Source organism: Salmo salar, chromosome ssa04 (assembly GCF_905237065.1).
Source record: "Salmo salar chromosome ssa04, Ssal_v3.1, whole genome shotgun sequence".
Lineage (NCBI taxonomy): Eukaryota > Metazoa > Chordata > Actinopteri > Salmoniformes > Salmonidae > Salmo > Salmo salar.
In genome coordinates, this window is record NC_059445.1 from 47341405 (window position 1) to 47366706 (window position 25302).

The window sequence follows — 25302 nt, forward strand, 5'->3', positions numbered from 1 at the left end:
AGCACTACCAATTTAATTCCACTGACTCACTGCACCATGGAAGTGCATTGATTTTGGTATGGCACAACGATGTTCTTCATATTTACTATAATAGTTATGTACCCAATTTGAAGGCCCCCCTTACAAATATTGCTGTAATGGAAAACCTTTGTATTTGGATTGAAGTTGGTGTCTGTATTATGTCATCACGGACAACCCATTTTAGACTTGGCATGCAATACATCCACGCATTCATCATGTTGTCAGCCATAAGTAGCTGAATAAATATCTAGGAAAGATGCTGGGAACACGAAGAAGGGATCTGTGGCGGGGTGGAAGTTTAGAATGTGGTGCTTTGTTGTTTTTTTCCCTCTCTGGTCAGTGAAAACAGGGCATTCTTTGAGAGCCCAGTGGTACTGCCCAGCAGAGAGACGGACTCACTCTGCTTACTAATGCCCAGCCTCACACGCTCCGTAATGGATCGTCTTGCACACACTCTCACACACTCACACACATTTAGCCGTCTCTCAGACACACTCCCTGTAGCAGAGAAGCACTCAGGAAGCACTTGACAAGGTGTCGTAATTCTTTATTGTTGTATACAAAGGATAGATGGAGCTAGAGTAGAGAAATTGGAATTCTTCATTACTGTAGAGAAAAGATCAAGGAAGTGATGTTGAATTGTAGTAATACGTTGTGAGAGTGTTTCTAGAAGAGCTTTGTTGCTTAAAATCCTCTAAATGCAGTCTCTTTACTTGACCTGATACTACAGTTCAGTGGTGGTGGTTGGTTCTGCTTTTGTAATATTAACAGCATTTCTATTGCATTTAAAATGTATAAAAAATAAGTGAGGGAAATGGGAGATGAAATATGACGACAAGCAAGCTGTGATATATCCACTAGACAAAATAGGAGTCAGTTGCTCTGATCAGTGTCACTGAGGAATGCTATACATTTGAACAAATAGTTATTTTTGTATAAAGCTACTGTGGTATTGAAAAATCACTCAATTTGTCTAAGCAAACAGCTGTCAGTGCAAAAGCAGATGGTCTCTTTAGGGCAATAGAGGCTGTTGTATTAAACTTGCTGTACCAATCAGTATGCGGTCTGAGAAGGTCACCATGAGTGCACCCCTCACCCCACCACCACATCACTGGAGGCCTGGGAGGAAGGAGAGGCTGTTGTGGCTGCGGGGTCAGAGGGCTTTGCAGGCTGGTTGATGGTGACTGGGCTCTCCTGGCTGGGGGTCGCCGCTCCATTTTCAGCACTTCCTGACGTGACGTTAGCTGTGGCTGCCCCCTTCTCTTCCTTCTTCGCCATCTCATCTTTCCCTTGCTCCTTGACTTCCTTCTCTGGCTCCTCTTCCTTGCCCCTCTCCCCCTCCTGCGTCTGTCTGAGCTCTGGCATCATCAGGCTGGTCTCACTGGGCTCAGAGCCAGGCCTCTCCTTGGTCTTCTGCCCAGTGCCCCAGTGCCCAGAACCACTCACCAGGTCTACGTTGTTGCGGGTGGGGCGGCTGCTGATGGTGCTGCTACACAGCTGGTGCTTCAGGTGGAACACCTGGTATAACAGCACCACGGTGGAGACCAGCAGGACGGTACACAGGACCACCAGGCAACCCGCCACTATCAGCAGGATGGTGCCATTCATCTCTGTAAACAGACAGTCGGGACAGGGGTCGGGATGGGCCTTAGCGTAGGGTCTGGATGGTGTGTTGGTGTTTGCTGGGATGTTGGTTCCAGATGTTGCCCTAGTGGAGTGTGTAGTTGAGGTTTGATTTGTTGTTGTGGTTAAACCTGTAGTTACAGATGGTCCCATGGTTGTGTCAGGATTAGCCCCACATCCCATTAGTACTACACTGTACAGCAAGAGGCAGACCCGGGAGCCATTCATATTTCTATTGGGAAAGAGTGAGAAAAAAGATTGAGGTTGACTGGTGACTCTCAGAAAGTATAATAGGATCTCAATTTTTGTAACAGTTCCTATTGTGATTTCATGTGAGTGTCAGTTTCCATACTGTCTGATGTCATTCAATCAGCAGATCAATGCTCTCACCTGAGATGTCTTGGTTAATTTGAACCATTATTCATTTGTTTTGCCCAGAATGTATTTTAGATCATTGACGATCAATGTTCACTTCCAGTTTAGGCCAGCACATTTTTCAAAAATGAACTGATATTGTGCAATTTCTATCTCCCAGAAAATGTAGTTCAAGCGATTCTGGTCAATATAGACCGTAACCTATACATTCTGGTCAATATAGACCGTAACCTATACATTCTGGCCAATATAGACCGTAACCTATACATTCTGGCCAATATAGACCGTAACCTATACATTCTGGCCAATATAGACCGTAACCTATACATTCCGACCAATATAGACCGTAACCTATACATTCTGGCCAATATAGACCGTAACCTATACATTCTGGCCAATATAGACCGTAACCTATACATTCTGGTCAATATAGACCGTAACCTATACATTCCGACCAATATAGACCGTAACCTATACATTCTGGCCAATATAGACCGTAACCTATACATTCTGGGTATGATGAACAAAATCTCACTATTGAATTTCCTTATAGTTAGGTTTTCAAAATAATAGACTATACAATTTTGTATATTTCTTTTTAAATGACTATTTCCAAACTTTTTTTTCTGTTCTTAAATATGTTAATGTCACTTACCTTGACGGAGTTGACAAGTTTGTGTGTGGTACTTCGTAACACGGGAGAAGCCAGGCAAGATTAAAAAAAACAGCCGTATGTGAGCAATTTTATAAAAGCGAAATGTCTGGGGGGAAAAGGGGTGTGAGAGAAGCATTCAAGCCTTCATCACGCTCGCACAGTAAGGATATGTTTCCTGTACCGCTCTCACTTCTCCTTTGCGGCTTTATTTGAATCTAAAGGTAACTGCCAAAATAACGGAAACACTGGAGTAAAAGAAGGACACAAAGTATATTGAAAGCACTTGAATCCACACAGGTGTGCTTCCTGATTGAATTAAGCAATAACACCCCATCATGCTTAGGGTCATGTATAAAAATGCTGGGCAGGCCATTATTTTTCCCATTATTTTGGCTACCATGTCCCCATCCACAGGGCACGAGTGGTCACTGAATGGTTTGATGAGCATGAAAATGATGTAAACCATATGGCATGTCTGTCGCAGTCACCAGATCTCAACCCTATTGAACACTTATGGGAGATTCTGGAGCCGCGACTGATACAGTGTTTTCCACCACCATCAACAAACACCAAATGATGGAATTTCTGGTGGAAGAATGGCGTCGCATCCCTCCAATAGAGTTCCAGACACTTGTAGAATCTATACCAAGGTGCATTGAAGCTGTTCTGGCCCAATGCCCTATTAAGATGCTTTATGTTGGTGTTTCCTTTATTTTGGAAGTTACCTGTATATCAGTTTGTGTGTGTGTGATGATTAGCTTGGTCACACAGAAGCCAGAGAGTAAGCACTATGGTTAACACCCTACAACAGGTGGGCTGTTGAGAGGAGTGGAAACATGCTGTGTTGTCTTGGAGACAAGAAGTGTTTGTTATAATTACTAATCAAATTGTATTTGTTACAGTGAAATGCTTACTTACAAGCCCATAAACCAACAATGCAATTTTAAGAAAAAGACCTAAAAAGAAAACAAATAAAAGTAACAAAGAGCAGCAGTATATACAGGGGGTACTGGTACAGAGTCAATGTTAGTCGAGGTAATTGAGGTAATATGTACAGTTGAAGTCGGAAGTTCACATACACTTATGTTGGAGTCATTAAAACGTATTTTTCAACCACTCCACAAATGTCTTGTTAACAAACTATAGTTTTGACAAGTCGGTTAGGACATCTACTTTGTGCATGACACAATTTTTTTACAGACAGATTATTTCACTTAGTGAATTATATCACAATTCCAGTGGGTCGGAAGTTAACATACACTAAGTTGACTGTGCCTTTTAAACAGCTTGGAAAATTCCAGAAAATTATGTCATGGCTTTAGAAGCTTCTGATAGGCTAATTGACATAATTTGAGTCAATTGGAGGTGTACCTGTGGATTTATTTCAAGGTCTACCTTCAAACTCAGTGCCTCTTTGCTTGACATCATAGGAAAATCAAAAGTAATCAGCCAACACCTCAGAAACAAAATTGTAGACCTCCACAAGTCTGGTTCATCCTTGGGAGCAATTTCCAAATGACTGAAGGTACCACGTTCATCTGTACAAACAATAGTACGCAAGTATAAACATCATGGGACCATGCAGCCGTCATACCGCTCAGGAAGGAGACACGTTCTGTCTCCTAGAGATGAACGTACTTTGTTGCGAAAAGTGCAAATCAATTCCAGAACAACAGCAAAGGACCTTGTGAAGATGCTGGACCCATATCAACATAACCTGAAAGGCCGCTCAGCAAGGAAGAAGCCACTGCTCCAAAACCGCCATAAAAAAGCCAGACTACGGTTTGCAACTGCACATGGGGACAAAGATCGTACTTTTTGGAGAAATGTCCTCTGGTCTGTTAAAACAAAAATAGAATTGTTTAGCCATAATGACCGTTGTTATGTTTGGAGGGTAAAGGGAGAGGCTTGCAAGCCGAAGAACACCATCCCAACCGTGAAGCACAGGGGTGGCAGCATCATGTTGTGGGGCTGCTTTGCTGCAGGAGGGACTGGTGCACTTCACAAAATAGGTCAGCATCATGAGGGAGGAAAATTATGTGGATATATTGTAGCAACATCTCAAGACATCAGTCAGGAAGTGAAATCTTGGTCGCAAATGGGTCTTCCAAATGGACAATGACCTCAAGCATACTTCCAAAGTTGTGGCAAAATGGCTTAAGGACAACAAAGTCAAGGTATTGGAGTGGCCATCACAAAGCCCTGACCTCAATCCTATAGAACATTTGTGGGCAGAACTGAAAAAGTGTGTGCGAGCAAGGAGGCCTACAAACCTGACTCAGTAACACCAGCTCTGTCAGGAGGAATGGGCCAAAATTCACCCAACTTATTGTGGGAAGCTTGTGGAAGTCTACCCGATACGTTTGACCCCTAGTTAAGCAATTTAAAGGCAATGCTACCAAATACTAATTGAGTATATGTAAACTTCTGACCCACTGGGAATGCGATGAAAGAAATAAAAGCTGAAATAAATAATTCTCTACTATTATTCTGACATTTCACATTCTTAAAATAAACTGGTGATCCTAACTGACCTAAGACAGAGAATTTTTACAAGGATTAAATGTCAGGAATTGTGAAACTGAGTTTAAATGTATTTGGCTAAGGTGTATGTAAACTTCCGACTTCAACTGTACATGTGACTATGCCTTTATAATAAACAGAGTAGCAGCACTGTAAAAAAAAAGAGGTGGGGGCAATGCAAATAGTTCCAGTTGCCATTTGATTAGATGTTCAGGAGTCTTATGGCTTGGGGGTAGAAGCTGTTTTTTAGAAGCCTATTGGACCTAGAGTTGGCCCTCTGGTACCGCTTGCTGTGCAGAACCGTTAATGACTAGGGTGGCTGGAGACTTTGACAATTTTTAGGGCCTTCCTCTGACACCGCCTGGTATAGAGGTCCTGGATGGCAGGAAGCTTGGCCCCAGTGATGTACTGGGAGGTACGCACTACCCTTTGTAGTGCCTTGCGGTTGGAGGCCGAGCAGTTGCCATACCAGTCAAGATGCTCTCGATGGTGCAGCTGTAGAACCTTTTGAGGATCTGAGGACTCATTCCAAATATTTTCAGTCTCCTGAGATGGAATAGGTTTTGTCGTGTCCTCTTCACGACTGTCTTGGTGTGCTTGGATGTTTGTTTGTGATTTGGACACCAAGGAACTAAACTCTCAACCTGCTCCGCTACAGCCCTGTCGATGTGAATGGGGGTGTGTTCGGTCCTCTTTTTCCTGTAGTCCACAATCATCTCCTTTGTCTTGATCACGTTGAGGGAGAGGTTGTTGTCCTGGCTCCACACGGTCAGGACTCTGACCTCCCTATAGGCTGTCTCGTCGTTGTCGGTGAACAGGCCTACCACAGTTGTGTCGTCTGCAAACTTAATGATGGTGTTGGAGTCGTGCCTGGCCACGTAGTCTTGGGTGAACAGGGAGTACAGGAGGGGACTGAGCATGCTCCCCTGAGTGGCCCCTGTGTTGTTACCTATCCTTACCACCTGGGGGCAGCCTGTCAGGAAATCCAGGATCCAGTTGCAGAGGGAGGTGTTTAGTCCCAGGGTCCTTAGCTTAGTGATGAGCTTTGAGGGCTCTATGGTGTTGAACACTGAACTGTAGTCAATGAATAGCGTTCTCACATAGGTGTTCCTTTTGTCCAGGTGGGAAAGGTCAGTGTGGAGTGCAATAGAGATGGCATGATCTGTTGGGGCGGTATGCAAATTGGAGTGGGTCTAGGGATTCTGGGATAATGGTGTTGATGTGAGCCATGACCAGCCTTTCAAAGCACTTCATGGCTACAGACTTGAGCGCCTTCGGTTCGGTAGTCATTTAGGCAGTTTACCTTGGTGTTGGTATTACAGACTCAGACAGGGAGAGGTTGAAAATGTCAGTGAAGACACTTGCAAGTTGGTCAGCGCATGCTCGGGGTACACGTCCTGGTAATCCGTCAGGTCCTGCGGCCTTGTCAATGTTGACCTGTTTGAAGGTCTTACTCGCATCGGCCAAGGAGAACGTGATCACACAGTCATCCGGAACATCTGATGCTCTCATGCATGTTTCAGCGTTACTTGCCTCCAAGCAAGCATAGAAGTAATTGAGCTTGTCTGGTAGGCTCGTGTCACTGGGCAGCTCGTGGTTGTGTTTCTGTTTGTAGTCTGTAATAGTTTACAAGCACTGCCACACCCGACGAGCATCGGAGCCGGTGTGGTACGATTCGATCTTAGTCCTGTATTGGTGCTTTGCCTGTTGGATGGTTCGTCGGGGGGCATAGCGGGAATTCTTATAAGCTTCCGGGTTAGAGTTCCGCTCCTTGAAAGCGGCAGCTCTGCACTTTATCTCAGTGTGGATGTTGCCTGTAATCCATGGCTTCTAGTTGGGGTATGTACGTACAGTCACTTTGGGGACGAAGACATCGATGCACTAATTGATGAAGCCAGTGACTGATGTTGTCTACTCCTTAATGGCATTGGAAGAATCCCAGAACATATTCCAGTCTGTGCTAGTAAAACAGTCCTGTTGCTTAGTATCTGCTTCATCTGACCATTTTTTTTTTTATTGACCGAGGAGGATAGTGTTATGGTCAGATTTGGCAAATGGAGGGCGAGGGAGAGCTTTGTACTGCTCTGTGTGTGGAGTAAAGGTGGCCTAGAGTTATTTTTTTCCCCCTCTGGTTGCACATTTAACATGCTGGTAGAAATTAGGTAAAAAGGGATTTAAGTTTCCTTTCATTAAAGTTCCCGGACACTAGGAGCGCCGCCTCTGGATGAGCGTTTTCATGTTTGCGTATGGCTGTATACAACTCATTGAGTGCAGTCTTGGTTCCAGTATCGGTTTGTGGTGGTAAATAGACAGCTACAAAGAATATAGATGACAACTCTCTTGGTAGATAGTGTGGTCTGCAGATTATCATGAGATACTCTACCTCAGGTGAGCAAAACCTCGAGACTTCCTTAGATATCGTGCACCAGCTGCTGTTTACAAATATACATAGACTGCCACCCCTTGTCTTACCATAGGCTGCAGTTCTGACCTTCCGATACAGTGTGTAAGCCACCAGCTGTATGTTATTCAGGTCGTCATTCAGCCATGACTTGGTGAAACATAAGATGTTAGTTTTTAATGTCCTGTTGATAGGACATTACGTGCTTGTAGTTCGTCCACTTTATTATCCAGCGACTGTACGTTGGCCAATAGTACCGATGGCAAAGGCAGATTAGCCACTCGTTGCCGGATCCTTACAAGGCACCCCGATCTCCTTCCGCGATATCTAAAAAAACTTATCCTGCGAATGACGGGGATGAGGGCATCGTCGGGTGCCTGGAGTAAATCCTTCTCGTCTGACTCATTAAAGAAACATTCTTCATCCAGTTCAAGGTGAGTAATCGGTGTTCTGATTTCCAGAAGCTCTTTTCGGTCATAAGAGACGGTAGCAGCAACATTATGTACAAAATAAGTTACAAACAATGCGAAAAACAATCAATATATCATTGTTGGTTAAGAGCCCATAAAATGGCAGCCATCCCTTCCGGTGCCGTTATCACATACTAATGCTACTGTAGGTAGGCGTTATTCAACAAATGAATGTCTTGCATGGTCAGAGTAATTAAATTATTTGATATTTCTGTTATTAACCAAATATTTAATTGAAAGCTGTATTTTACTGTACATCAGTCATTCCTCCTCCCTGTTTCTAATTTCTGTGTTTGCAGACTCAAGTTCCAAGTTTGTCACGTGCTCAAGTATAGTGAAATGCCTTTCTCTCAAGCTCCAAACCCAACAATGCAGTAATCAACATCAGTGTAGCACTACAAATAACACAAGGTAGAACAAAAATACACAAGAAAGTAAGAAGCAAAATACAGGGTCAGTTCCAATACCATACAGTATTTACAATGTGCAGGGAAGTGTGTGTGTGTGTGGAGTCCTATGAGTGTGCATAGAGATGGTGCAAAAATAAAATACAAGGGTTAACTCAGTCTGTGTAGCCATTTTGTTAGCTATTTAGCAGTCTTATGGCTTGGTGATAGAAGCTGTTCAGGAGCCTGTTGGTGCCAGACTTGAAGCACTGGTACCACTTGCTGACTGGAAGCAGAGAGAACAGTCTATGGCTTGGGTGGCTGGAGTCTAACGATTTTCCAGGCCTTCCTTTCACACCACCTGATATAGAGGTCCTGGATGGCAGGGAGATGTACTTGGCTGTATCGCCATGCGATCGAGGGTGGTGATGTTGTCATACCAAGCAGTGTTGCAGCCAGGCAAGATGCTCTCAATGGTGCAGCTGTAGAACATTTTGAGGATTTGAGAGCCCATGTCTGCTTGTTAACCCAGTTCACAATGTCTGTCATTTTCCAACCGAGTCAAGTGTTGAACTGTGATGCAATCAGGTTTGCATGATACACACTTCCTGTCCCGTGCACCTTATTTAAATTCCAATGAAAACCACCAATGCTTCTGTGACGTCCCCGTCTCCCTCTTTACCCTCCCAGATTCAAGACGGGCCAGATCAACGGTGACCTTCTCATCTACCACGTGCTGCTGACCTTGAAGCCCTACTATGCCAAGCCCTATGAGATTGTGGTGGACCTGACCCACGCCGGACCCAGCAACCGCTTCAAGACCGACTTCCTGTCCAAGTGGTTCGTGGTGTTCCCGGGCTTCGCCTACGAGAACGTGGCTGCCATCTACATCTACAACTGCAACACGTGGGTGAGGGAGTACACCAAGTACCACGAGAGACTGCTGACAGGCCTGAAGGGGAGCAAGAAGCTGCTGTTCATTGATTCACCAGCGCGGCTAGCGGAGCACGTGGAGCCTGACCAGCAGAAGCTGCCTGCGGCCACGCTAGCCCTGGAGGAGGACCTCAAGGTGTTCCACAACGCCCTCAAACTGGCCCACAAGGATACCAAGGTCTCCATTAAGGTCAGGACATGAGGGAGTCAGTAGATTTATAATGTTATATGATTCCTACATACTTTTTGGGCTGTGGGATGTAATTGAAAGTAATTAGGGGCACAGACAGGAATGTCTGAGATGGATGCTTGTCCCCCGGAAGTAGCTGTGGTCTGAAGGGTCAACCACTAAACCAGACTCCGGCTGATAATGGAAGTTTTTTTTAACCATGTTACTCTTTTGTGGGCCAAATATCATTGTGACTCAGTCTCGATGAGCTGTCTCTGCTGTCCCCAGGTGGGCTCCACTGCAGTCCAGGTGACGTCAGCAGAGCGTACCCGGGTCCTGGGTCAGTCGGTCTTCCTCAACGACATCTACTACGCCTCAGAGATAGAGGAGATCTGCCTGGTGGATGAGAACCAGTTCACACTTACCATCGCCAACCAGGGCACGCCGCTCACCTTCATGCACCAGGAGTGTGAGGCCATCGTCCAGTCCATCATCCACATCAGGACGCGTTGGGAGCTGTCCCAGCCGGACTCAATCCCGCAGCACACCAAGATCAGGCCCAAAGACGTGCCGGGGACCCTGCTCAACATTGCCCTGCTCAACCTGGGCAGCTCCGACCCCAGCCTCAGGTCAGAAACACAGCTGTGGAAAATAGTCATATGTGATTAGTATAGATTTTGGTGGGACTATGAGAGCAGACTGTTAGGCTTCTTGGGATGTTTGAAATATACATCTATGATGCTTACTTACGTACTATTTTTTTTAATTTGTATTTTTCTCCTTCCCTCTCTGTCTGCTGGTTTCAGATCGGCGGCCTACAACCTGCTCTGTGCCTTGACCTGCACCTTCAACCTGAAGATAGAAGGCCAGCTGCTGGAGACGTCGGGCCTGTGTATCCCTGCAAACAACACCCTCTTCATAGTGTCCATCAGCAAGACACTGGCCGCCAACGAACCACACCTCACCCTGGAGTTCTTGGAAGAGTGTATCTCTGGCTTCAGCAAATCTAGTCAGTGTCCTTGTTCCTGCCTTCCACACACATACGCTTAACGCACGCACACATGCACTCACACAAACACACACACACACACACACACACACACACACACACACACACACACACTGTAACATCCTCTCTGATGTGTGTTTAGGTATTGAGTTGAAACACCTGTGTCTGGAGTACATGACCCCCTGGCTGCTCAACCTGGTGAGGTTCTGTAAGCACAACGACGACGCCAAGCGCCAGCGGGTCACCGCCATCCTGGACAAGCTCATCACCATGACCATCAACGAGAAGCAGATGTACCCTTCTATCCAGGCTAAGATCTGGGGTAGTCTTGGACAGGTGGGGGTCTCTCTCTGCTCTCTGTATGGGTTTTAGCCCATGTATCATCCAGTATTTCAAATCAAAATCAAATCACATATTTGCAGATGTAATCGCAGGTGCAGCGAAATGCTTTTGTTTCTAGCTCCAACAGTGCAGTAATACCTAGCAAAACCATGCACACAAATCTTAAAAATAAGAAATATCAATAAAAGTAGTGTGTATGGACAGTATATGAATAGAAAAGGTGTGTACAGCAGTAGTGATGAGCCATGACTAGAATACAGTACACATGAAGTATGTACACATTATTAAAGTGACCAGTGTTCAATGACTATGTACACAGGACAGCAGTCTCTTAGGTGCAGTGTAGAGTACCAGGTGGTATATTGAATATTACTGAGCCTGTGCAGTGTCTGTTATTGCCTTAATGCTACTGCTGATTCATGCACTGGGAAATGGCTGAAGGATTCAGTGGACCCACTGTTCCGGATGTTATAGACGCTGGACAGGGACACCCTATGCCAGGGATCATCAACTAGATTCAGCCATGGGCTGTTTTTCTTTTCTTGAGCGGATGATCGGGGGCCCGGAACATAATTTGTCGACTGTAAATTGACCGCAAGAAGCCCAAACAGATACAATGTTTGACTAAAACATAATAATTTAAAACCTTGCTTACATTTGTATATAATCACGTCTCTCTATTATGTGTGGCAATACTTGGGAACAGATTTCTTAAATTAAAATCACTTGGAGCTTATTTACAGGTGTTTTTACAGTCTTATGTCCAACAAAAAACAAGTCATTATTTTGTTGAACACAATTTTGCACACAGTGAGTCCATGCAACTTATTTTGGGACTTTAAACACATTTTTACTGCTCAACTTATTTAGGGGGGTTGTATACTTATTAACTAAATAGATTTCAGCTGTTCATTTTTAAATCATTTGTCAAAATTTAGAAAAACACAATTCTACTTTGACATTATGGGGTATTGTGTATAGGCCAGTGACACAAAATCTCAATGTAATATATTTTAAATTCAGGCTGTAACACAACAAAATGTGGAAAAAGTCAAGGGGTCTGAATACTTTCTGAAGGTACTGTTTGTAGTCATTACAAATGATTCTGTCTTGTGTGTCAGCGTCTCTGTACTTTTCAGCTCTCACCAGTTATCATGCTTGCCACTGAAAGCTTTGTGTATTGAGAAGTCATTCTGAAAGAGAAATGACTTGAGACAAAAAAAGCATGCGCTGAGGCCGTTGTGCAAGTCCCAGTATTTATAGGTCTACTGTGGGAACTTCGGTGAAGGTTCTGGGTTGCATCACACCTCTGTGGTCTATTAATGGAGATGAGTTTATGGTTTGTCCTGTTGTCCCTGTTCTGTAGATAACTGACCTGCTGGACGTGGTGTTGGACAGCTTCATCAAGACCAGCGCTACAGGAGGCCTGGGTTCCATCAAGGCTGAGGTCATGGCCGACACAGCTGTGGCACTGGCCTCAGGGAATGTCAAGCTGGTGTCCAGCAAGGTGAGAAATGCGCACACAAACACCTCAAGAATTACCAGTGCGACATACGATACATGACCAAAAGTATGTGGACACCTTGTTGAACAACCCGTTCCAAAATCAAGGGCATTAATATGGAGTTGGTCCCCCTTTGCTGCTATCACAGCCTCCACTCTTCTGGGTAGGCTTTGAACTAGATGTTGGAACATTGCCGCGGGGATTTGCTTCCATTCATCCACAAACGTTAGTGAGATCGGGCACTGATGTTGGGCGATTAGGCCTGGCTTGCAGTCGGCGTTCCAATTCATCCCAAAGGTGTTAGACAGGGTTGAGGTCAGGGCTCTGTGCTGGCCAGTCAAGTTCTTCACACCGATCTCGACACACACATTCCTGCATAGACCTTGCTTTACGGGGGCATTGTCATGCTGAAACAGGAAAGGGACTTCCCCAAAGTTGGAAGCACTGGAACTAAGGGGCCTAGCCCGAACCATGAAAAATAGCCCCAGACCATTATTCCTAGTCCACCGAACATTACAGCTGGCACTACATTCGGGCAGGTAGCCTTTACCTGGCATCCGCCAAACCCAGATTTGTCCATTGAACTGCCAGATGGTGAAGCGTGATTCATCACTCCAGAGAAAGTGTTTCCACTGCTCCAGAGTCCAATGGCGGCGAGCTTTATACCACTCCAGCCGAAGCTTGGCATTACACCTGGTGATCTTAGGCTTGGCCATGGAAACCCATTTCATGAAGCTCCCGACGAACAGTTATTGTGCTGATGTTGTTTCCAGGGGCAGTTTGGATCTCGGTAGGACAGACGGTAGGACAGACGATTTTTACGCGCAACGTACTTCAGCACTTCGCGGTCCTGTTCTGTGAGCTTGTGTGGCCTACCACTTCGCGGCTGAGTCGCTCCTAGACGTTTCCACTTCACAATAACATAACTTTCAGTTGACCGGGGCAGCTCTAGCAGGGCAGACATTTAATGAACTGACTATGATGGTGGCACGTTGAAAGCCACTGAGCTCCTCAGTAAGGCCATTCTACTGCCAATGTTTGTCTATGGAGGTTGTATGGCTATGTGCTTGATTTTATGAACCTCAGCAACGGGTGTGGCTAAAATAGCCGAATCCATAAATTAAGGGCTTTCCACATACTTGTGTATATTTTTCACACCCTTAAGATCGATTCTGTGACTTGAGTGTAGACAAGAAAATATGCTACAAACATCAATACAGATGCTCCACACATGAATACATTCTTTCCAGATGTCCCTTGTTCTATCAAATGCCATGAAAGATCCGTTCTGTACATTTATTATACTGCTTCATGGCAAGATGTGATTGTGTTATGTCACTGAATTAATTGGAGTAGCTAACAAATTAGCCAATGTTACAGATTACATTACACAGGGTGTCTGCGGGTCCTTAAAAAGTCTTAAATTAATTTATCTGATTTAAAGGCCTTAAAAAGTCTTAATGTCTTAAATTCAGTTTTCAAAGGTCTTGACGGAGTGACTACAGTGTTTCCATTATATTGTGCCGCTGCTTAATACCACCGTGGCAAAAAAAAATAGAGATGCATTCTGACAGTTGAGCAACATTTCAAAATGTACAGTGCCTTCAGAAAGTATTCACACCCCTTTTTCCACATTTTGTGTTAGAGCCTGACTTTAAAATGCATTACATTTAGATTTTATGTCACTGGCCTGCACAGAATATTGCATTTTTTTACAAATTAATAAAAAATAAAAAGCTGAAATGTCTTGAGTCAAGTATTCAACCCCTTTGACTTACTCTGTGTGGAATAATGGTGTTTAACGTTCTTTTTGAATGACTACCTCATGTCTGTACCCCACACATACATACAATTATCTGTAAGGTCCCTCTGTCGAGCAGTGAATTTCAAACACCGATTCAACCACAAAGACCAGGGAGTTTGCCTTGCAAAAAAGGGCACCTATTGGTATATGGGTGAAAAAAACCAAAAAGCAGACACTGAATATCCCTTTGAGCATGGTGAAGTTATTAATTACACTTTGGATGGTGTATCGATACACCAAGTCACTACAAAGATATAGGCGTTCCCGGAGAGGAAGGAAACCGCTCAGGGATTTCACCATGAGGCCAATGGTGACTTTAAAACAGTTACAGAGTTTAATGGCTGTGATGGGAGAAAACTGAAGACGGATCCAGAACACAACACATTACTGAGTACCACTCTTCATATTTTCAAGCATTGTGGTGGCCGCATCGTGTTATGGGTGTGTAAAACTAACCTGGTTGTCTGCTTTCCAACAGACACTGGGAGACAAATGTACCTTTCAGCAGGACACTAACCTAAAACCCAAGGCCAAATTTACACTGGAGTTGCTTACCAAAATGACATTGAATATTCCTGAGTGGCCTAGTTACAGTTTTGACTTAAATCGGCTTCAATCTATGGCAAGACTTAAATGGCTGTCCAGCAATGATCAACAACTAACTTGACAGAGATTGAAGAATTTTAAGAATAATGTTCAAAATATTATATCATCCAGGTGTGCAAAGCTCTTAGAGACTTACCCAGAAAGACTCATAGCTGTAATCACTGCCAAATATGATTCTAACATGTATTGACTCGAGGGGTTGAATACATATGTAATCAAAGTATGACTGTTTTTCTTTTATCTTTTTTTTTTTTCAAATGTTCAAATATTTTGTGTTGATCGTTTACAAAAAATGACAAATATATTTTTATCCCACTTTGTAACGTAACAAAATGTGGAAGAAGTCTAGGGGTGTGAATACTTTCTGAAGGCACTGTAATTGCAGGAAAGACCATTGTTAAAAAAGAGGAGAGCTTCATGTGAGATTTATGTGAGTAAGAATGATTTATCAACTGTCAATATAGAGGAAATAACACCACTTTACAAACAGAGTATGTCATTGAGATGATGTGCCAGCGGAACGGAGATGAGCGTGCCATTTACGGTGAATATATCAACAAGAGGCCTATATAGGCCTACCAATGGAAAGTTTTTGCGTGGCTATCTAGCAATAATAGCATATTTTGAGGTAGCAATCTAGCTAATGTGTTTTAAATTCCCACTTCCTCAGTTGGGAAATGATGTAGCATTATAGCCCCTAGGCCAAAATGCACAAAAAACATTCAGGCAAATTCATTTCTAAAGATATTGGATTACTCTGGATCCTATTTTGACATGTTGCACATAAAAATATCCATCATGCATTCCCTGAACTTGTTAGATTAAATGTCTGTTTTCATGTCTTACTTGGCACTGGAAAAAGTCAGTCTAGAACCCTCCCGCTTAGCTACCCTGCTTTCGAAGTACAGCCGTTTGATACCTGATTCACTGAATGAGGGAAGGACCTTGTGTGTTTGAACAGTGCTGGATCAAAAGCCTGCACACCCAGAGTTGACCACTATTTTATACAGTAACAGTGATGTAAATTTGACTTTAAGGCATTTTTTCACATTGTTATCATTATGGTATTGAGTATAATTTTCTGAACACTTAAGAGTTTGTGATCCAGCTAATGATTAGCCCATTGAGTTGACAAATGCAGATGGGCAACCCCATGCTCTGGCCATCTATAACCTAGCCACTATGCTACTACTCCGTTAGTCTACAGGTGAATGCTCATTGTTAAAATAGCACATCTGCCTGATTTTAATATGCGCCGTGTAGGCTATAGCCTTTGGGGAAAGAGCCAGCCCTAAAAATACTACTTTTTGCCAACATGGGCTCATTTCTGGAGGAGAATATTAGCAGACGTGTGCTGCATGCATACTTCAACATTGGTATTAAATTGCATTCCAAGTGGTATTAAAAACGTCTTGTGTTAAATTAAACTTAATAGAACGTGCAGATACCCTGATTACAGTTAGCTGTTGAACCATACCACTACAGTATATATGAAAGCCTGTTTTAAACATCTCACAAACCAAACATACAAGCAGACACATTTTAAAAGTGCCTACCCTATTTATGTCACATGGTGTCCTGCTTTTATTTGTCATTTCCTTTTGACTGTTGAGCTACTTTTCTACTCCTAAAGAGAGCATTGAGTGTATTGCCCAATGAAGTATCCATAACTTACCTCACAAAATGCTGATCATGTGATCTAGTGCCAGGAACAGTATGGCCACTGAATACAAAGGCCAGTCTGTGTGGGGTGACATCTCTTTTCTCTTCTATCTGTACTTGTATGTCAAGGCAAAACACTGAACACAGGTTTACATTGTTATTGCACAATTGATTAACACCAGACTGCGATATAAAACATGACTTGCTGCATTCCCAATTCTGCCTGTAACCTTTAACGACAGGACAGATAAGGCATCTTCCTTGTGATGCTAAATGACATGAAAGAGTCCTGAGTCATCCTGCTCTTTATCATCGGTGGATGGGAGAGATAATAGAAGATGGGATGTGGTAATGTGATGTGCTACGTACCAGACCTTTGATGTAACCTTAACTTTATCCCTTGTCTGGTCTGCAGGTGATCATCCGCATGTGTAAGATCATCGATAAGACGTGTCTGTCTCCCACGCCCACCCTGGAGCAACACCTGATGTGGGATGACATCGCCATCCTGGCCCGTTACATGCTCATGCTGTCCTTCAACAACTCTCTGGACGTGGCCACTCACTTGCCCTACCTGTTCCACGTGGTCACTCTGCTGGTGGCCACCGGCCCCCTGTCCCTCCGCGCCTCCACACACGGCCTGGTCATCAACATAATCCACTCCCTCTGTACCTGCTCCCAGCTCAACTTCAGTGGTGAGGAGGCCACACACAAAACATCCTGGCCCTGGCTGTAGAGAAGAGAGGACAGACAGAGAGAAGTGAAACTATTTAAAAGGCAGAGGGTTGATGAGTGTCATGTCTTGATTCAGTGTTTTGAAAGTAGATGGATAGCTAGAGATGTACACTTTTGGGAGATTTTTCATTGATGTACTGTATAGCCTTGCTGAGACTAACTGATAACTATTCCCCTGTGTGCTGCTCTCTTCCAGAGGAGACCAAGCAGGTCCTGAGGCTGAGCCTGACAGAGTTCTCCCTGCCTAAGTTCTACCTGCTGTTCGGCATCAGTAAGGTCAAGTCTGCTGCGGTCATCGCCTTCCGCTCCAGCTACCGCGACCGCTCCTTCTCCCCCGGCTCCTACGAGAGGGAGACCTTCGCCCTGTCCTCCCTGGAGACAGTCACCGAGGCCCTGCTGGAGATCATGGAGGTCAGGAGATCACCACACTGACATGGTCACTCATTATTCCATCGTCTCTATGAAACTACTGTCTGTACGGGTTTAGATGCTGGGTGAACACCAACCAAATGTAATATTCTACTTGCCTTCAAATAAATCCAGTCTAGCAAACAAAAATAGTTTAAACAAATTTTGTATTTTTTTGAATGTGCTCAAACTGTGTTTCCTCTTTTCTACAAGGCCTGTATGAGGGATATCCCTGGCTGTAAGTGGCTGGACCAGTGGACAGAGCTGGCTCAGAGGTATGGTAACAACATTTACACTCTAATGAACAGGACCAACCACACTGTTTGCTCTAAATCAATTATGCTTATATTACTATTGGCTTATATTACTATTACTATTGGCTTATATTACTATTACTTTTGGCTTATATTACTATTGGTGCTAATGTCAGAGCAATGTAAAGAGGCTTCAGATCCTTTACATTTAAAAAAATATATACTTTTTGTCATTTAGCATACGCGCTTATCCAGAGGGACTTACAGGAGTAATTAGGGTTAAGTGCCTTGCTCAAGGGCACATAGACAGATTTTTCACCTAGTCGGCTCGGGGTTTCGAACCAGCCACCTTTCGGTTACTGGCCCAACTCTCTTAATCGCTAGGCTACCTTCCGCCGTCAACTTGACTGGCTTTCATAAGGCATGCGTGTGAATGGAGTCTGTGTATTCATTCTCTCTCTCTCTCTCTCTCGCTCTCGCTCGCTCTCTCTCGCTCTCCCTCCTTTAGGTTTGCGTTCCAGTACAACCCGTCCCTGCAGCCCAGAGCCCTGGTGGTGTTTGGCTGCATCAGTAAGAGGGTGACCCACGGCCAGATCAAACAGATCATCAGGATCCTCAGCAAGGCCAGCCCCCTGCTCAGCATAGACCGGGTCTGTGTCCCATCACTCTGCCCTGTTCCTCGCTACATTCTGTCATGCATACAATTAGGACATGCCTCTCATTGAAACCACTTGAATGACTGTACTGTGTCTTGTAAAAGACAAAACAAATTTAAAAAAGCAGCGCTGTTGTCAAAATAGAATCTATCACTTCAAGTAACTGTGCTTCCATCTCGTGCACTTTTTATCTGCCAATTGGCGTTCTAAATCTACAGACATGACCGCTACTCTCGTTGGAACGTTGCAAGTCTTTGAATAGATTCTGCTACAAGTTTTGGAAGTAGTTGTGAATGCTGTAGCAGTGTCCGATCCTGTCTCATTAGGGTCTGTCTGTTGAAAGATGCTCTGTGTAGCATAACCTGTGCTGCGCAGACTGAATTGACCCGTTGTCTTGTCTGTCAATAGGGTCTGGAGAGCTGTCTAAAGGGACCTGATAACTACAACAGCCAGGTGTTGATAGAAGCCACAGTAATCGCTCTCACCAAGCTACAGCCTCTCCTCAACAAGGTACACACACGAAGACACAGATGGCCGATCTCAAAGGATAATTTAAGAGATGGATGTGTTAAATGTTCTGGTGAGCTAACTTATTTGTGTGTGTGTGTGCGTGTGTATGAACCGCATTCTAAAAAGTAGAAGCCAAAGCTCCTTCCGACACGCAGAGAGGAGGGAAGTTATTTTGGCCCTGCCTGTTTGTGGTAAATAGGCTGCTGATAGATGGTAGATGGTGGCAGTAAATGGTCGTGTGAGACTCGCTCTGACTGCAAGTGTGTTTGTTGGCGGCTCGCCTACGCACAGGGCCCTGTGTGTGTGTTGGATTGTGTGTGTGTGTATGTTTGTGTTGGATTGTGAGTGTGTGTGTTGGATTGTGTGTCTGTGTGCGCTCATTGGATGGTGTGTCTGTGTGCGCACACACGTGTGTGTTGGATTGTGTATGTGTGGGTGTGTGTGTTGGATTGTGTATGTGTGGGTGTGTGTGTTGGATTGTGTATGTGTGGGTGTGTGTGTTGGATTGTGTATGTGTGGGTGTGTGTGTTGGATTGTGTATGTGTGTGTGTGTGTGTGTGTGTTGGATTGTGTGTGTGTTGGATTGTGTGTGTGTGTGTTGGATCGTGCGTGTTTGTGCGCACATACGTGTGTGTTGGATTGTGTGTGTGTGTGTGTTGGATTGTGTGTCTGTGTGTGCTCACTGGATGGTGCGTCTGTGTGCGCACACACACGTGTGTGTGTGTGTGTGTGTGTGTGTGTGTGTGTGTGTGTTTGGATGGTAGTTGTGGTGAGGCTAAATAACAGCCTCTGTGTTTCCTCCAGGACTCCCCCATGCACAAGGCTCTGTTCTGGGTGGCCGTGGCTGTGCTCCAGCTGGACGAGGTCAACCTCTACTCTGCCGGCACCGCCCTGCTGGAGCAGAACCTCCACACACTGGACAGCCTCAGGGTCTTCAACGACAAGGTACTAAACACACAGACAACTTTTCAAAAGGATGCTCTTCCACAAACCTTCAGCTCAAACGTTCATACTTTTTTTTGGGCCAGGTCTTCTCACAGTTTCACTTTGATTTAATAATTTACAAAAAATGTTAAACCCTACCTGCCACTCTTTCCCCTGTAGAGTCCAGAGGAAGTGTTTATGGAGATCAGGAAGCCTCTGGAGTGGCACTGTAAACAGATGGACCACTTTGTGGGCCTCAACTTCAATTCCAACTTCAACTTTGCACTAGTGGGTCACCTGTTGAAAGGTAAGTAGACGGGGGTGTCTAAGCATTGGGTCAGCAGGGGGCTGTATGGTTGAGCTCTTTCTCTAACCAACCACGTCTCTGTCCAGGGTACAGACACCCCTCCCCCAACACAGTGGCGCGGACCATCCGGATCCTCCACACACTGCTAGCCCTGGTGGGAAAACACCTCAACTGTGACAAGTTTGAGGTGAACACCCAGAGTGTGGCCTACCTGGCAGGTGAGTTCAGGAGGGATCCTCAATGAAGCCATACTAGGAGTATTCATGATTGATTGATTTTATTATTAGAGTGTCTTGCATCTTCAGGATGCCCATGTTCATATTGACTTTAAACAAAAGTGATTTTCGTTGATATTCTTAATTTGCATGCCAACGGTTTCTGCGTAGAAAACAAACTGATCTCGTAGTGAAATGACGCCTGTGTGTGTGTAGCTCTCCTCACTGTTTCAGAAGAGGTCCGCAGCCGCTGTAGCCTCAAGCACAGGAAGTCCCTGCTCCTCTCGGAAGTTACCATGGAGAATGTTCCCATGGACACGTACTCTGTGCACCACAGCGACCCCTGCTGCAGGTGAGTCTACAGGGCTGCCTGCTGAGAGGGCAGCTGACTGAAGATTAGTTTCGGCTCTCTGTATTGTACAATATCAAAAAGGAATCGTACGGACAATATGTGTTCACCTTTCATGAATGTTTTGTTTTTCCCTCCTGTGTCAGGACTCTTCGGGAGAGTCAGCCGTGGACGTCCCCCAAGGTGTCAGAACGCTACCTAGTGGCTCACTACTCCTCGCTGGGGCAGATCAGCCCCCGCACACGCAAGTCCATGAGCCTGGACATGGGCCAGCCTTCCCAGGCAAACACTAAGAAACTGCTGGGTAAGACCCCTGTCAATCATTCTGCACTGCTAGAGACCAACAGAAGCGTTTTAACGTGAGAGAACTGGTCAGAGGGAGTTGGCCTATATAGACATGCTGACCTAGATATCCATAGAGGATCCACCAGGTCTGTGCTATTTTAGGTATTGTTAGTGTTTAAGTGAATTGACCTGTGTGTTTAACATGGCCGTCATGTATTTTTCTATGCTGGCTCACCAGGCACTAGGAAGAGTTTTGATCACTTGATATCAGACAACAAAGCACCAAAGAGGCCAGATATGGAGTCTGGCATCACTACGCCTCCAAAGATGAGGAGGGTGGCAGAGAACGATTATGAAATAGGTGAGTGTCCAGGTCAGTGTCTGTCTCCTGTTCACCTGACACTTACATGATGTTTGTGGCAGGGATGCTTGAGCTTTGACGTTGACTCATGTCTCTCTCCATCCCACAGAATCGACCCAAAGAATCTCCCACCACACCCTGAGGAAGGTGTCTGTGTCGGAGTCCAACGTGCTGCTGGATGAAGAGGTTCTCACAGACCCCAAGATCCAGGCTCTGCTGCTCACGGTCCTGGTGAGACCACTCGCTCAGCTCTCCTCCTCCACCTCTGTCTTTCTGTCTCTCTCTCTTTTAAACGCCTTCTCTCACAGTTCCTCGTCATTAGTTTGTGCCTATTTCTAACATGCTGGTGTAAAGGATCTCACTGTTCCTTCCTGTCTTGCCTCTATGCTACAGGCTACGTTGGTGAAGAATACAACTGATGATTTTGACCAGAGAATCCTCTACGAGTTTTTAGCTGAAGCTAGTGTTGTCTTCCCTAGGGTCTTTCCAGTTGTGTAAGTGTTTCATTTTAACACAATAAAGCCATGAACAAATATATACAGTACCAGTCTAAAGTTTGGACACACCTACTCATTCAAGGTTTTTTCTTTATTTTTACTATTTACTATTTTTGTAGAATAATAGTGAAGACATCAAAACGATGAAATAACACATATGGAATCATGTAGTAACCAAAACAGTGTTAAACAAATCAAAAATTTTTGATTCTTCAAAGTAGCCACTCTTTGCCTTGATGACAGCTTGGCACACTCTTGGCATTCTCTCAACCAGCTTCACCTGGAATGCTTTTCTAACAGTCTTGAAGGAGTTCCCACATATGCTGAGCTCTTGTTGGCTGCTTTTCCTTCACTCTGCAGTCCAACTCATCCCAAACCATCTCAATTGGGTTGAGGTCTGGTGATTGTGGAGGCCAGGTCATCTGCTGTAGCACTCCATCACTCTCCTTCTTGGTCAAATAGCCCTTAAACAGCCTGGAGGTGTGTTGGGTCATTGTCCCAATTTGGACTCATCAGACCAAAGGACAGATTTCCACCGGTCTAATATCCATTGCTCGTGTTTCTTCGCCCAAGCAAGTCTCTTCTTATTATTGGTGTCCTTTAGTAGTGGTTTCTTTGTAGCAATTTGACCATGAAGGCCTGATTCACGCAGTCTCCTCTGAACAGTCGATGTTGAGATGTCTGTTACTTGAACTCTGAAGCATTTATTTGGGCTGCAATCTGAGGTGCAGTTAACTCTAATGAACATATCCTCTACAGCAGAGGTAACTCTGGGTCTTCCTTTCCTGAGGCGGTCCTCATGAGAGCCAGATTCATCATAGCACTTGATGGTTTTTGCGAATGCACTTGAAGAAACTTTCAAAGTTCTTGACATTTTCCAGATTGACTGACCTTCATGTCTTAAAGTAATGGACTGTTGTTTCTCTTTGCTTATTTGAGCTGTTCTTGACATAATATGGACTTGGTATTTTACCAAATAGGGCTATCTTCTGTATACCTACCTTGTCACAACACAACTAATTGTTTCAAACACATTATGAAGGAAAGATATTCCACAAATTAACTTTTAACAAGGCACACCTGTTAATGAAAATGCATGCCAGGTGACTACCTCATGAAGCTGGTTGAGAGAATGCCAAGAGTGTGCAAAGCTGTCATCAAGGCAAAGGGTGGCTACTTTGAAGAATCTCAAATATATTTTGATTTGTTTAACACCTGTTTGGTTACTACATGATCCCATATGTGTTATTTCATAGTTTTTATGTCTTCACTATTATTCTACAATGTAGAACATAGTAAAAATAAAGAAAAACCCTTGAATGAGTAGGTGTGGCCAAACTTTTCACTGGTACTGTATGTTCCTGTTAGTGTGTACACAAGCCTTCATACCATGGTGTGGTCTTCTTTCCAGTCACAACCTGCTGGACTCGAAGATCAACACCCTCCTCTCACTGTGCCAGGACCCTAACCTCCTAAACCCCATCCATGGCATCGTGCAGAGTGTGGTTTACCATGAGGAGTCTCCCCCCCAGTACCAGCCCTCCTACCTACAGAGTGAGAGTACACCCACTCCTCCCCCTCTCCACACCATTACAGTTACAACTATGGGTTCTGTGGTGAAAAATGTTCATTTATTAATAGTCGTTTCTTCACTTTCTCTCTCAGGCTTCGGTTTTAATGGTCTATGGAGATTCGCTGGGCCCTTCTCAAAGGTGAGCAGACAAATCGTTTGCCTCTTTAGAGTATGGAAGGTTTATTGTCTGTTAAACTTCCTTTCCATTCTGCTGTGCACACAGCAAACCCAGATCCCGGACTACGCTGAGCTGATAGTGAAGTTCCTGGATGCTTTGATTGACACGTATCTGCCGGGGATCGACGAGGAGACGAGCGAGGAGTGTCTGCGTACGCCCACGTCGCCCTACCCCCCGCCGGGCCAGAGCCAGCTCAGCATCACAGCCAACCTCAATCTCTCCAACTCCATGACCTCACTGGCCACCTCCCAGCACTCCCCAGGTCTGCACACGGATACAGTACACACACACACACACACACACACACACACACAGAGAGTTAGTCAAATCTAGCCCTTCTGTCTCTTAACAGTTTTTATTCTTTCAGATTAACTAGCTGTGATGCTTTACAGTAGCCTCCATCGGCAAACTAAATAGACCTTTGACCTATTTGCGTTTTCTCGTGATCATAATAATATTCTGGCCTGTTTAGTCTTTCCATTTGACCCATCTAGAGAATCAACATGCACTAACGAATACATAGAAGTATACAGTCTGATATACCACGGCTGTCAGTCAATCAGCATTCAGGGCTCGAACCACCCAGTTTATATGTAACATTACATAGTGGGTTGACCAACTTGGTCCATGTGTAAGGCTGATTCTCTCTCTAACCCTGCATGATGTTTTTAGGTCATATTTTATTATTTAGTGTTCATCATAGACATTCCATTTCATGTTTTTGTTAACTTTTCTTTCGCCCCATTTGTTGTGCTGGATGCGGTGTAGTTTATAGACGATCTCCAACTTTGTCTCGTTTGAGGTCCCCCAAGGTGGTGCCCCCCCAAAATGATGGATACAATTAAACTATAGAGCTGCAATGGGCAAACAGTGTCTCAGCCTATAATATGTGCATTAGTGGTAACAACTTATGTATGTATTGTCATGTCATACTGTATGTCTTAACCATTTATTCAATGTTATACTTATGGAAATGTTTCATTATTTGTTTTCTTTATTTAAGACATTTTTGTAATTTCTGCTATGCCACTATTTGGGTGAAAGAATGAGCCCCCTTTGTTTTTTATATCACTTTTCTCATGATTTATTTCTGTCACTCCTTTGTTAAGTTGGGTTAAGTTTTGTTTTTGTTAATCATGTTGCTCTTTGTTTGATGTCATTCCTCATTTTGGGTTGCCATGGACACTCACTCCTGTTTCTTTCCCACTCTGTGTCTGTGAAGCTTCTCTGCCTTGCTCTAAGTCCGCTGTTTTCGCCCCACACCACGTCCGGCCAGGTATTACAGCCCCTCCTCCCCATGCTGCTCCTCACTCCCAGGCACACGGCACAGCCTCTCAGAGGTGTGTGGGGTAGCAGAGGGCCATCACAAAGCCCAACAACACTACGAGTATTTGTGGTGGAAGTTGATGTACATCATGTTTCAATGCCCATACACCGTATGTCCTGTTTGAACAAAACCAGTGGCGAACCTTGACTATAGGACCTAGGCCTTCAGAGGGACCAAAAATCTTCCAATACGTTGTATCAAAATCAAGAAAAGAACAGAAAACATAGCATCTCTTAATGC

At 44.4% G+C, this 25302-nt stretch overlaps 2 protein-coding genes across 6 annotated transcripts in view; one reads left to right on the top strand and one right to left on the bottom strand.

The window, feature by feature from the left end:
• The window catches only part of LOC106603288 (neurofibromin), a 73686-nt gene that overhangs the window by 41183 nt on the left and 7201 nt on the right, over nt 1-25302 (top strand). For 2 of the 5 annotated variants that reach the window (XM_014196749.2, XM_014196750.2), the window contains 22 exons: nt 9145-9577; nt 9845-10185; nt 10363-10565; nt 10708-10901; nt 12274-12414; nt 16899-17178; nt 17415-17629; nt 17840-17901; nt 18389-18530; nt 18945-19046; nt 19851-19991; nt 20151-20277; nt 20364-20495; nt 20709-20844; nt 20988-21145; nt 21365-21487; nt 21597-21718; nt 21881-21981; nt 23396-23538; nt 23650-23696; nt 23781-23997; nt 24958-25075. In XM_014196749.2, the coding sequence (XP_014052224.1) occupies nt 9145-9577; nt 9845-10185; nt 10363-10565; nt 10708-10901; nt 12274-12414; nt 16899-17178; nt 17415-17629; nt 17840-17901; nt 18389-18530; nt 18945-19046; nt 19851-19991; nt 20151-20277; nt 20364-20495; nt 20709-20844; nt 20988-21145; nt 21365-21487; nt 21597-21718; nt 21881-21981; nt 23396-23538; nt 23650-23696; nt 23781-23997; nt 24958-25075 (3678 nt within the window). The remainder of the gene's footprint in view (nt 1-9144; nt 9578-9844; nt 10186-10362; nt 10566-10707; nt 10902-12273; nt 12415-16898; nt 17179-17414; nt 17630-17839; nt 17902-18388; nt 18531-18944; nt 19047-19850; nt 19992-20150; nt 20278-20363; nt 20496-20708; nt 20845-20987; nt 21146-21364; nt 21488-21596; nt 21719-21880; nt 21982-23395; nt 23539-23649; nt 23697-23780; nt 23998-24957; nt 25076-25302) is intronic. The other 3 variants (XM_014196752.2, XM_014196753.2, XM_014196751.2) reach the window with 2 other exon arrangements.
• LOC123742469 (uncharacterized) lies at nt 552-2845 on the bottom strand. Its single transcript, XM_045717023.1, has 2 exons — nt 2675-2845; nt 552-1876 (listed from the first exon to the last, which is right to left on the bottom strand). The coding sequence occupies exon 2, from the start codon at nt 1870-1872 to the stop codon at nt 1114-1116; it is 759 nt and encodes a 252-aa protein (XP_045572979.1). The 5' UTR covers nt 1873-1876; nt 2675-2845; the 3' UTR covers nt 552-1113.